The sequence below is a fragment of the Podarcis cretensis genome, assembly GCF_951804945.1.
Source record: "Podarcis cretensis genome assembly, chromosome: 9".
Classification (NCBI taxonomy): Eukaryota; Metazoa; Chordata; class Lepidosauria; order Squamata; family Lacertidae; genus Podarcis; species Podarcis cretensis.
In genome coordinates this window covers 74,506,198-74,518,737 of record NC_137178.1, presented here as the reverse complement: position 1 = coordinate 74,518,737, position 12,540 = coordinate 74,506,198, and the positions used below count along the sequence as shown (strand labels likewise).

The 12,540-nt window shown below is 49.0% G+C and overlaps 1 protein-coding gene across 3 annotated transcripts in view; it reads right to left on the bottom strand.

The window, feature by feature from the left end:
- Positions 1 to 12,540, bottom strand: part of CCDC33 (coiled-coil domain containing 33) — a 186,939-nt gene that overhangs the window by 160,614 nt on the left and 13,785 nt on the right. For all 3 annotated transcript variants that reach the window (XM_079991516.1, XM_079991514.1, XM_079991515.1), the window contains one exon: positions 467 to 624. In XM_079991516.1, the coding sequence (XP_079847642.1) occupies positions 467 to 624 (158 nt within the window). The remainder of the gene's footprint in view (positions 1 to 466; positions 625 to 12,540) is intronic.

Here is a 12,540-nt window from a genome sequence, read left to right as displayed (position 1 = left end):
ATGACTGAGGTCACGGAGCAGGAGGAATTCTAACAGCCCTAGCCGACCGACCGATGGACCGACATGCCAGCTGTCTCTGCAGTAGCAGCGCAGACTGGAGCTCCGTCATTTTCCACGCCAGTGCCTGGGGAGGGGAGTCTAGGGCGACCATGGTGGAGGCGACGGTGCTGCTCCCCTTCTTCCTCTTGCTGGGCTAGAGACAGCCAGTGAGCGCTTGCCCCGCCTTGCTGAAGCCAACCCAGTCGCCGCCATTGCCGGGGGCCTACCCGTCCTCTCAGCGCCACCTCAAGTCCGTCGTCTGGGGTTGGGGGGGAGGGGGCAAGGAGCAGTCAAAATGAGAGTACCCCTAAACATTTTTTTTTTAGAAAAAAGGCACTGCCTGTGACCGTGACACGTCTCCCCAAATTGACACAATCTCCTTGCACTCAAGAAAACAGCAAAAGATAGAGTCAGAAAAGATACTCACACGATGACATAGGGATTGGGTACGTTGCCCTTCTTGGTCGAGGGAAGATTGCTGGCCCCATGCAGCGTGACCTCAATGGATTCCATCTCAGGATTAGCCAAGTGCAAGGCGTTGGGTCTGGAAGTCAGCGTTCCTGGCTCTGCAGGATCCTCCTTCACCTGCCCAGGGGAAGCAGAAGAAACACCAACTCAGCAGAACTGAGGTTTGTCCAACGACATCCACTGCAGAATGTGGCAGCAAAGCGGCTGGTAGTTAAACTCTGGAACTCAGATTGGAGAACTGGGCCCAAACTAACAGAACGAATTTCAATAGGAACAAATGTAAGGTTCTGTACTTAAAGAGGAATAACCAGCTGCACAAATATAAGATGGGGGACACCTGGCTTGCCAGCGGTACGTGTGAAAAGCATCTTAGTGGACCACAAGCTTAACATGAGTCCAGTGGTGGAGCAAGCCGATTGGGTGCCTGGGGCAGCCTGTGCCCAGGGGAGGGGGCAAGCCAGGGCAGGATGCTCTGTCTGCCTCCTCCCACTCAGCCACCCTACAGCTGAGGGGGAGGCAACGGGCAAACTGTTTGGGGCAGTGCGGAGGCTGCGGGCACTCAAGCCACTGTGTCACTCCCAGGAGAGACGTGTGGCTTGGGCGTGCTGCCCACCATTTTGTCACCCCCCCTCAGTGGTGACACCCAGGGCGGACCGCACCCACCGCACCCCCCCTTGCTACGCCCCTGCATGACTCAACAGTGTGATGCAGCAGCGAAAAAAAGTGAATGCAATTTTGGGCTGCATCAACAAAAGTATAGTGTCCACATCAAGGGAGGTAAAAGTACCACTCTATTCTGCCTTGGTCAGACCATGCTTGGAATACTGTGTCCAGTTTTGGGCAGCAAAATTTAAGAAGGATGTTGACAAGTCGGAACATGTGCAGAGGAGGGCAACCAAGGTCTTCAAGGGCCTGGAAACGAAGCCTGATGAGGAATGGAAAAGATAAAAAGTCTCCTTTTTACCAGGCTCCACATACCCAATGCCCTCATGCACCACTCGGACAGAAAAAAAGGTTTGTCATCCAGGCTTTTGACATGTGGCTTTTGGAGCCAATTCTGGTTGGAAATTAGGGTAGAGAGGATGTGTTGAAGGCATTAATGGCTCAATCTCGCTTCATCTTAAGACCTGCTTTGGCAACAAAACCCCTAAAGGGCCTCTGTGCAAATATACCAGAGGACGGCAGAAGCAAGAGTTAAATCTCTGGCCTCCTTGACTTGCAAATGAAAGGCAGCAGAACACCCTTTCAATCATCTTTTCATTAGCACCTCATCTGGCTTCATCGACAAGCAACATCCCAAGAGCCTTGCAAAGCCTTCCTCCTCTAATTCAAAGAGCCAGAAGTTCTTTGGAGCACGCAGAGATGCCACCTGCACCCCCACCAATCAAAACCTTGCAGGTCGGAGGGGAGGAGGAGAGAGAGAAAGGTTGTTACACACCTCAGCGGATGCAAGGCGCAAGCGATAATAAGGGCAAAGAAATCTGGGGAGAGTTCCTTTTGGTGGAGGCGTTTTAAGAACATAATAAGGGTCTTCTGGATCAGGCCAAGGACCCATCCAGCCCAGCATCCTGTTCTCATTGTCTGCCTGAACACTTGCCTGTGGGGAACCCACAAGCAAGACACAAGCACAAGATTTGTCTCTGCTCCTGTGGTTTCCAGCAACTAGTATTCAGAAACATTCCTGCCTCCAACTGTGGAAACTGTGGAAGCAGTGGAAGACTCCCTGGTCCTGAATGAGGTAACTGTGCCCCTGAAGGACCAGGTGTGCAGCCTGGGAGTCATTCTGGACTGCCAGCTGTCCATGGAGACGCAGGTCAATTCTGTGTCCAGGGCAGCTGTCTACCAGCTCCATCTGGTACACAGGCTGAAACCCTACATGCCCACAGACTGTCTAGCCAGAGTAGCACATGCTCTAGTTATCTCCCGCTTGGACTACTGCAATGCTCTCTATGTGGGGCTACCTTTGAAGGTGACCTGGAAACTAGAACTAATCCAGAATGTGGCAGCTAGACTGGTGACTAGGACCGGCCGCCGAGACCATATAACACCGGTCTTGAAAGACCTACACAGGCTCCCAGTACGTTTCCGAGCACAATTCAAAGTGCTGGTGTTGACCTTTAAAGCCCTAAATGGCCTCAGTCCAGTATACCTGAAGGAGCATCTCCACCTCCATCATTCTGCCAGGACACTGAGGTCCAGCGCCGAGGGCTTTCTGGCGGTTCCCTCATTGCGAGAAGCCAAGTTACAGGGAACCAGGCAGAGGGCCTTCTCGGTAGTGGCACCCGCCCTGTGGAACACCCTCCCACCAGATGTCAAAGAAATAAATAACTATCTGACTTTTAGAAGACATCTGAAGGCAGCCATGTTTAGGGAAGCTTTTAATGTTTAATAGGTTATTGTATTTTAGTGTTTTGTTGGAAGGCACCCAGAGTGGCTGGGAAAACCCAGCCAGATGGGCAGGGTATAAATAATTTATTATTATTATTATTATTATTATTATTATTATTAGCATAGCCATTGTGGCTAGTAGCCTTCAATAGCCCTTTCCTCCTTAAATTTGTCTAATACTCTTCTAAAGCCATCCAAGTTGGTGGCCATCCCTGCTTGCTGAGGAAGGGAATTCCATAGATTAACCATGTGCTGTGTGAGGAAAGACTTCCTTTTATCTCTCCTGAATCTTCCAAAATTCAGCTTAATTGGATGTCCTTCCTTCATAGGGGAGTCGCTCCATCCTGTTGATCATATGTGTTGCCCTTTTCTGAACCTTTTTCCAACTCCAACATCCTTTTTCAGGTGAGGTGACCAGAACTGTACACACCATAGGTTTGTATAATGGTATTATGATACTGGCAGTTTCATTTTCAGTTCATTTCCGAACAATTCCCAACATGGAATTTGCCTTTTGCACACTGCTTTGGTGGGTGGCCCACAGGCTGAAACATGGCACTGTCAATGATGGCCAGTCAAGTGTTATCACAAGACGAACAGGTCACCAACTGGTATGACAACAAAGAGGGCAGAAACTGGAACACCATTGCAAACTGGAACACGTTGCAAAGCCCTACTTGACACCTGTCTTCACAAGAGAAGCTTCATGCAACCCAACCGTGAATGCAAAGTTTATCCATTCCCCATGGGCTGAGTGGACCTAAATGCAGAGTTTAGTACGGTAGACACTTCCCATGCCACCCGCTTTTGTCATGTCACCAATTTAACCCTGCAATAGTAGCACAGTAAATAATGAAGGTTTAGTGGGGGACCAAGCAAGTGGTGTAGCAATCACAGGTCTGTTTTACTACATTTAAAAACTGTAATCATATTCAACGCATGTTGTTGTTGTTGTTAATATTATTATTATTTTCCTCCACACATCATGTTGTTGTTGATATTATTATTTTCCCCCACCACATCATGTTGTTGTTGTTGTTGTTGTTGTTGTTGTTGTTGTTGTTGTTGTTAATATTATTATTCCCCCCACCTTTTCCCCTGACAAGGGCTGACAGATAAAATCGAAACAGATAAAGACATAGGAAAAACATTTTTAACTAATAAACATTAATATAATTAAAACAATATAAGATCTAGTAAAATATTCAATTAATTATAATACAAACATCACAGAACCACCCCTTTCCTTAAAAATTTCCAGTTCCTAAAAGCCTGTTGGAACAAGAAGGACTTCACCTGCGGTCTAGCTTCTCCAGGCAGGGAGTTCCAAATGGGTCTGGGAGCAGTACCACTGAGGAGGCCCCGCCCACATTCCCACCAAGAGTCCCTGTGAGGGTGGGGGGACTGAGAGAAGGGCCCCCTCCAAATATCTCAAAACCTAAGCAGGTTAATGTGAGGGAATGGGGTCCTTCTGATAGCCTGGACCTATGCCATGTTGGGCTTTATAGGTCATAAGCAGCACTTTGAATTGTTCCTGGAAACAGACCTGCAGAAAGTGGAGTTGCTGTAAAAAGAGAGTTGTCCGCTTCCTATAACGCACAAGGTCCACAGGCAAAATCTCCAGTCCAGGCATTTGACCAGACCCAGAACTGATGGTGATGATTTATTTGACCCGTGATTTACTCCTGAAGGGAAGAGGCATGCAACCCTGTCTAGAGCAGACTGCACATCACTCCTCCCGAGGAACCCCCACTAACAGACTCCCAGTCTGGTTTGGACAGAGCCCCAGTTTCTTGGCCCTTATCCAGTCCATTACTGTGACTGGGCACTGGTTCACCACATCCACCAACTTCCCTGCAGAGGATAAAAAGGGAAAGCAAAGCTGTGCACCATCAGCATATTGATGACAACACGCTCCAAAAATTGGCATGACACCCAAGACTATTTCATATGAGACGTAAATGTTCTGAGCTTGGATGGTGGTTGCAAGTTGGGAGGGGGGATAATCCTTGGACAAGATATTGGGATGGACCTTCCCAGCTGCTGCCACTGCTGCTGCTGTCCACCTTCTGGAAAAGAGAAGATTGGGCATGCAGAAGAACATGTTCCTTTTCCTTGCTCATGTCACCATTTGCTTACTCAGAGAGGTTCGGTGAATAGGAATCAACAGGGAGAAGTAGGTGTAGCTGGGCCAGGGATTGGCAATGCCCCCCTCTATGTTGTTGTTGTTTAGTCGTTAGTCGTGTCCGACTCTTCGTGACCCCATGGACCAGAGCACACCAGGCACGCCTGTCCTCCACCGCCTCCAGCAGCTTGGTCAAACTCATGTTGGTAGCTTCGAAAACACTGTCCAACCATCTTGTCCTCTGTCGTCCCCTTCTCCTTGTGCCCTCCATCTTTCCCAACATCAGGGTCTTTTCCAGGGAGTCTTCTCTTCTCATGAGATGACCAAAGTATTGGAACCTCAGCTTCAGGATCTGTCCTTCCAATGAGCACTCAGGGCTGATTTCCTTCAGAATGGAGAGGTTTGATCTTCTTGCAGTCCATGGGACTCTCAAGAGTCTCCTCCAGCACCATAATTCAAAAGCATCAATTCTTCGGCGATCAGCCTTCTTTATGGTCCAGCTCTCACTTCCATACATCACTACTGGGAAAACCATAGCTTGAACTATACTATCCCCCCCTCTGTAGGAGCAGCCAACTCCGAGGGCCCAAGGGGATTTGGCCCCTCCCAATAAAATATCTGATGGTGCCACCGCCCCCCCCCCAGTTGATGGGCATTGCCATTCAAATGATGTGTGTGCAACGTGTCATGTGTTTGATTATGCAGGGTAGGGCTTTTCTGACCCCCCTCCCCATATTTTATTGAAGTTGGCACCTCTGCCCCCCTCCACTTGCATTTGAGCCTTGGTAGCTGCCCAGTGATGCAGATCCCTAATATCTGCTCTGCTGCTTGACTTCACCAAGGCAAAACTCAAATACTTGCCTAAGATCCAGGACAAAGCGCTGCTTTGTCTGGTGCTACAGTGCGGGTGATAAGCAGGCTACTCCACGGAGGGCATTCTTGACTCTACAGAAAGCGCCCTTTAGGTTCTGCTTTATTTCATTTCACCAGTTCAGCAATGTCTTGACGCAATTAACTCTGCCCTCCGGGACACAAGAAAGAGGGCTGCTCTCTTTTACAATGAGCCTGGAATGTCTCCCCCCCCCCCCGCTCAGTTAAGAGGAAAGAAAGAAAAGCACATGTCACATATCACAAGCGTGATCTCGCCAACGGATGAACCCCAAGGCCGCACTGCCGGTGCCAGCCCGGCTTAGGAAAACAAGCCTCCCTCAGCAACTCGGTGCAACTGCCTGCCCATCTGCAAGTAGCATGCAAAGATTGTGGCGCCAGAACAACCGAACCGTGACTGCTCACAAAGCGGGGCAGCTACCTTTGCCAGGCAAAACAGGAACAGGCCCTGAACCCCCAAAGTACTGTGCAAAAGCAAGTGTCCTGAACCTCAGGACATACCCAGAGGTAAGTCCTAATAGTGCCCTAAAAGGGCAACCCTAGAGAGTAGTCAGATAGTCCAAATGGTCAAATGTCAGTCCAGGTGTAGTAGTAGTAGTAGTAATAATAATAATAATAATAATAATAATAATAATAATAATAATAATAATAATATATTTATACCCCGCCCATCTGGCTGGGTTTCCCCAGCTACTCTGGGTGACTTCCAACCGAATATTAAAAATAATACAGCATCAAACATTAAAAACTTCCCTAAACAGGGAATCCTGTTGTCTTCAGCTGTCTTTTAAAAGTAAAATAGTTGTGTATTGCCTTGACATCTGCTGGAAGGGCATTCCACCGGGCAAGCGCCACTACTGAGAAGACCCTCTGCCTGGTTCCCTGTAATTAGGCTTCTCACAGTGAGGGAACCGCCAGAAGGCCCTCGAAGCTGGACCTCAGTGTCCAGGCTGGACGATGGGGGTGGAAACGCTCCTATTTTCAATGGAGAAATGTTGGAGGGTATGGAGTTATCCAACTCCTGAGCCACCTGAAAGCAATCCTGTATAGGGAAGGTTTTTTTTAAATGTTTAATGTTTTATTATGTTTTTATATATGTTGGAAGCCACCCAGAGTGGCTGGGGCAACCCAGTCAGATGTGTGGGGTATAAATAGTAAAATGATCATTATGGAATGGGACGTCCCTATTTTCATCGAATAAATGTTGGAGGGTATGCAAGGTGAGGTTCCTGCCTCTGGTTGGAACACCTGGACTTTGCGGATTCACTTCCACCTGGAGCTGGATTGGATGGCTCCTGTGGACCAATCAGACAGTCCCAAAGTCACCCTCCAGTAGTCCAGTGGCTTACCAGATGCCTGTGGGAAGCCCAGACTCACCACTCCTGAGGTTTCAAGCAACTGAGATTCAGAAGCATTTCTGTCTCAGACCGTAGAGGCAGGACATGGGTAGTAGCCATCCATATCCCTCTCTTCCAAGAATTTGTCTAATCCTCTTTAAAAGCCATCCAAGTAAGTGGCCATCACTGCCTCCGGTTGGAGTGACTTCCACAGTTTAACTGTGTGTCCTTTCTTTAAAGGTAAAGGACCCCTGACAGTTTAAGTCCGGTCGCGAACAACTCTGGGGTTGCGGTGCTCATCTCACTTTAAAGGCCGAGGGAGCTGACGTTTGTCCGCAGACAGTTTTTCTGGGTCATGTGACCAGCATGGCTAAGCCGCTCTTCTGGCGAACCAGAGCAGCGCACGGAAACGCCGTTTACCTTCCCGCCGGAGCGATACCTATTTATCTACTTGCACTTTGATGTGCTTTCGAACTGCTAGGTTGGCAGGAGCAGGGACCGAGCAACGGGAGCTCACCCCGTCGTAGGGATTCGAACCGCTGAACTTCTGATCGGCAAGCCCTAGGCTCGGTGGCTTAGTCCTGAATCTTCCAACATTCAGCTTCATTGACTGTCTATGAGTTTTAGTGTTATGAGTATATAGTGCCCTGATATTTTATGAGATGGTGGCTTATATCTATATTATCCATCCACCCATCCATCCTTTTATAAATGAATAAAATGCGAAATTACTTGAATTTCTTGCCCAATCCCTACAGCCTGAGTAGGCATGTATGAGATTGCAAGCCCTGCCCTCACTGCTCTCCTCCTTGGTGCTTGTTCCTTATTCCTTTGTAAATTCTTACCAGTTACTTCATTCTTGAACAAAGCTTGCTGAGAACTCCAGTGAGTCACTAGGGGAGGCCGTCGGTTTCCAGGATGTTGGATCATCCGCACCAGCTGCCCCGTAACAACCATTATTCCAAGTTCTGTGATTAATAGCTATGTGGTTTTTAAAAAATGTCTGAGATCCTATTTGTGTTGGGGGGGGGGGATAAGTAAAAGATAAAAAGAAAAACAGCAATTCCCAAAATTGAAATGTGGAGAAGAGTGCTATTGTGGGTAAGGAAGGCAGAAGTATTAAAGATGGACCAGTGGGGAGGGAGCTACAGAGAGACCTAAAATGGACAATTAACATTGCGACACTGTGGGCTCATCGACACGTCCCACTGCTTTCCCAAGGGAAAACCCACCATTTACCACTGAATCGGACCAAACGTCAATCGGTTTTCCTGCGGATTGATGTCTCTTTTGATTCAGTGGTAAACAGTGTGTTTCCCCAGGGAAATCTACAGGCCAAATGAAAAACTGCTCAGACTCGTGCCTGAAAAGCATGGAAGAAGCGGAAAATCTCCCGGAGCCAAGGTCAAGCGGAAGTGTGGATGAGCCCTGGGCGAGAGCTGGTATAGTCAATGCTCTATTTCGCAGGAGTCTGCAGGAGGATGATTTGCTACATTTCCTCCTAAGTCAGTGGTTCCCAAGGTGGGCAGCGGAATAACCTGTGAGGGGTGCACTAAGAGGCAAGGGGCACTGGAGGTGTAAATGACTATCAGGTTTTGAAAAGCTGGCATCGCTGGATCACACTCATCCACCTTCATGAATTAGTTAAACTAAATAGTTTGAATTGGGTTTTAGAATAATGTCCAAATTGGCAATATGTCATGGAAAACCTGGATGTGTGGCAAAGCAATGGAAAAAGCAGCAGAAATAGCCCCAAAAGCTCAAAATCACTATTTTTGGGGAGGGGTAAAGATAAAGGTAAAGGGACCCCTGACCGTTAGGTCCAGTCGCAGATAACTCTGGGGTTGTGGCGCTCATCTCGCTTTACTGGCTGTGGGAGCCGGCATACAGCTTCTGGGTCATGTGGCCAGCATGACTAAGCCGCTTCTGGCAAACCAGAGCAGCGCACGGAAACGCCGTTTACCTTCCCGCCGGAGCGGTACCTATTTATCTACTTGCACTTTGACATGCTTTTGAACTACTAGGTTGGCAGGAGCAGGAACCAAGCAACGGGAGCTCACCCCGTCGCGGGGATTTGAACCTCCGACCTTCTGATTGGCGGGTCCTAGGCTCTGTGGTTTAACCCACAGCGCCACCCGCATTTGAGGTTTCCCCAAAAGAGCTCAACTATTCTGGGGCCTTCCTTAAAAAGCCCAACAACGTTGCAGGAGTCAGGAATTTTACTTTTTTAAATATGGCAACCATACCTTATTCTGAATAATGCTTTTTATAGGATAGGGGGCTCTGGGGATGATCTTATGGAACCAAGAGGACGGGGGCCCAAAAAAGTTTGGGAACTGCTTTTCTAAGTGAAACACAGTTGACCCAACTGAACTGCAGTGGTGACTATGTGGCTCTGAGCTCAGCTCATTATCTGGCACAGCAACTCTGTGATCTATCTATCTATCTATCTATCTATCTATCTATCTATCTATCTATCATCTATCTATCTATTTCTAAAATTATTTATATACCACCATCCAGTGCTTTTTTTCTAGAAAAATAGGAGCCTGTACTCATCATTAAGTTGCTACAGCAAGTGCTACACATTTTAACAACAAAAAAGAGATGCTAGTATTGCATACACTTGAGTACCCCCAGAAAAAAGGACTCCCACCATCTCATAAAATGCCAGAACATTCACCAGTGTGCTAGTAGCACCATGTTCCCAAACTACAAATAAGTGCTCCCTCCAAACATCTTCAAATATATGTTAAATAGCAATGGGGACAAAAATGTGCCTTGCAAATCCCACTCCCACCAAGGTTACTCTTAGGACCAGTCCAAGGCTACTACCTAGTGAGCTTCATGGCTGAGTAGGGATTTGAACCCAGGTCTCCCAAGTCACGGGACGCGGGTGGCGCTGTGGGTTAAACCACAGAGCCTAGGGCTTGCCGATCGGAAGGTCGGCGGTTCGAATCCCCGCGACGGGGTGAGCTCCCGTTGCTCGGTCCCTGCTCCTGCCAACCTAGCAGTTCGAAAGCACATCAAAGTGCAAGTAGATAAATAGGTACCGCTCCAGCTGGAAGGTGAATGGCGTTTCTGTGCACTGCTCTGGTTCGCCAGAAGCAGCTTAGTCATGTTGGCCACATGACCCGGAAGCTCCCTCGGCCAGTAAAGCGAGTGCAAGTAGATAAAAAGGCACCACTCCGTCGGGAAGGTAAACGGCATTTCTGCACACTGCTCTGGTTTGCCAGAAGGGGCTTAGTCATGCTGGCCACATGACCCAGAAGCTGTACGCCGGCTCCCTTTGTCAATAAAGTGAGATGAGTGCCACAACCCCAGAGTCGGCCACGACTGGACCTAATGGTCAGGGGTCCCTTTACCTTTACCTTTACCTCCCAAGTCACAGTCTAACACTCTAGCACTGTCTAGCACTGACTCTCCAAAAGCCAGTGGGCATCTAATTGAAGCCAAATGTTAGAAGGTTCAAGGCAGACAAAAGAAAGTACTTTTTCGCACAATGCATAGTTCAGCTAGGAAACTCCCTCCCACAGGGGGAAGCAATGGCCACTGACTGAGATGGCTTTAAAAGAGGGTTAGAAAGATTCAGGGAGGAGGAGAGGTGTAATGGTTCTAGGGGGTTGCTCGTGCGTAATTTGGCGCCACTCTTGGCTTGGTTGCCTGGTTGAACCCTTTCTGTCTGGACAGCCACCCATCCGTGGCTGTCTCAGTCGCTGGCAGAATCTGTCAGTGGGCGTTTCTTGAACTTCTTCCAGCAAAGAAGTTCTTTGACGCCCAGTCTCCTCCTACTCTCCCTGCGCAGAAATCTTCTGCGCAGGGAGGGTGTGGGCAGCGGAGGACCCGTGCTCTCCCCGCTGGTCTCCGGCGAGGAGTCCTGGAGCCTTCTCTCCGATTCCCCCATCTGCCCCCCTCCTCCACTGGTGCTACGCTGATTTCCTTCCCCAGCGGATGGGCTGCCTCTCTCCCTACTGGGACCCTCTCCGGCATCCCTCTGGAGCCTTCCCTCCACCTCTGGCTCCGATGGCAGTTCCCTGACAAGAGGGTTCTCAGCGGCTGCTGGCCAGTTTGGCTCTCCTCTGGCTCCACAGTGAAGGGCAGCAATGCTTCTGAATCTCAGTTGCTGGAGCTCTTGTGCTTATGTTCAGCATGTAGGTTCCCCAAAGGCACTGGCGGAGGAAGAGGGGGCAGGGGGAGTGCATGCCCCTGGCAGTGCGATCCCGGTGGGGTGCCCTTGCGGCTGTCTCCCCCTGCCTGATCTGGGCGTCATGCCCCCACAGGCGTCATGCCATGCCCCAGCAGGCAGCGCACCACACCCCCAGGATGCGCACCAGCCATGCCCTGCCTGCTCTCTGCCCCCTGGGGCTGGAGCATGAAGCTCCTCCACTGCCCAAAAAGGCATCTGCTTGGGTACTGTGAGAACAGGATGATGACCTAGATGGGCCATTGGTCTGATCCAGCAGGCTGTTCTTATGTCTTTATGCTATTTATTTATTTATTTATTTATTTATTTATTTATTTATATCCCCCCTCCCCAGCCAAAGCCGGGCTCAGAGCAGCTAACAATAGTAAAAGTAACTCAGTTTACATAGAAGCACAATCAATTAATTAAAATACATTCTAAAATCAATTCATTCTAAAATCAATTCAGATTAAAATTAATGGCAACCATTGGGCTAGAGTTCTGTGAGGATTACCAAAGGAGGGGGTCAGGCTGTGCCCTGGCCAAAGGCCAGGCGGAACAGCTCCGTCTTGCAGGCCCTGCGGAAAGATGTCAAGTCCCGCAGGGACTTGTGACAGAGCATTCCACCAGATTGGGGCCACGGCCGAAAAAGCCCTGGCTGTGGTTGAGGCCAGCCTAACCTCCTGGAGCCTAACCTCCTGGAGCAGGAACCGGCAAGCCACTCCAGTATCCCTGCCAAGAAAACTCCATGGACAAAGACAACAGGCATATAAAAGTTATGATGCTGGAAGATGAGCCCCTCAGGTTGGAAGGCGTCCAACATGCTACTGAGGAAGAGTGGAGGACAAGTACAAGTAGATTCAGAGCTGATGAAGCCGCTGGGCCAAAGCCGAAAGGACGCTCAGTTGCGGATATGCCTGGAAGCGAAAGGAAAGTCCAATGCTGTAAAGAAAAATATTGCATAGGAACCTGGAATGTAAGAACCATGAACCTTGATAAGTTGGATGTGATCAAAAATGAGATGGCAAGAATAAATATTGACATCCTGGGCATCAGTGAACTAAAATGGATGGGAATGGGTGAATTCAGTTCGGATGACCATCACATCTACT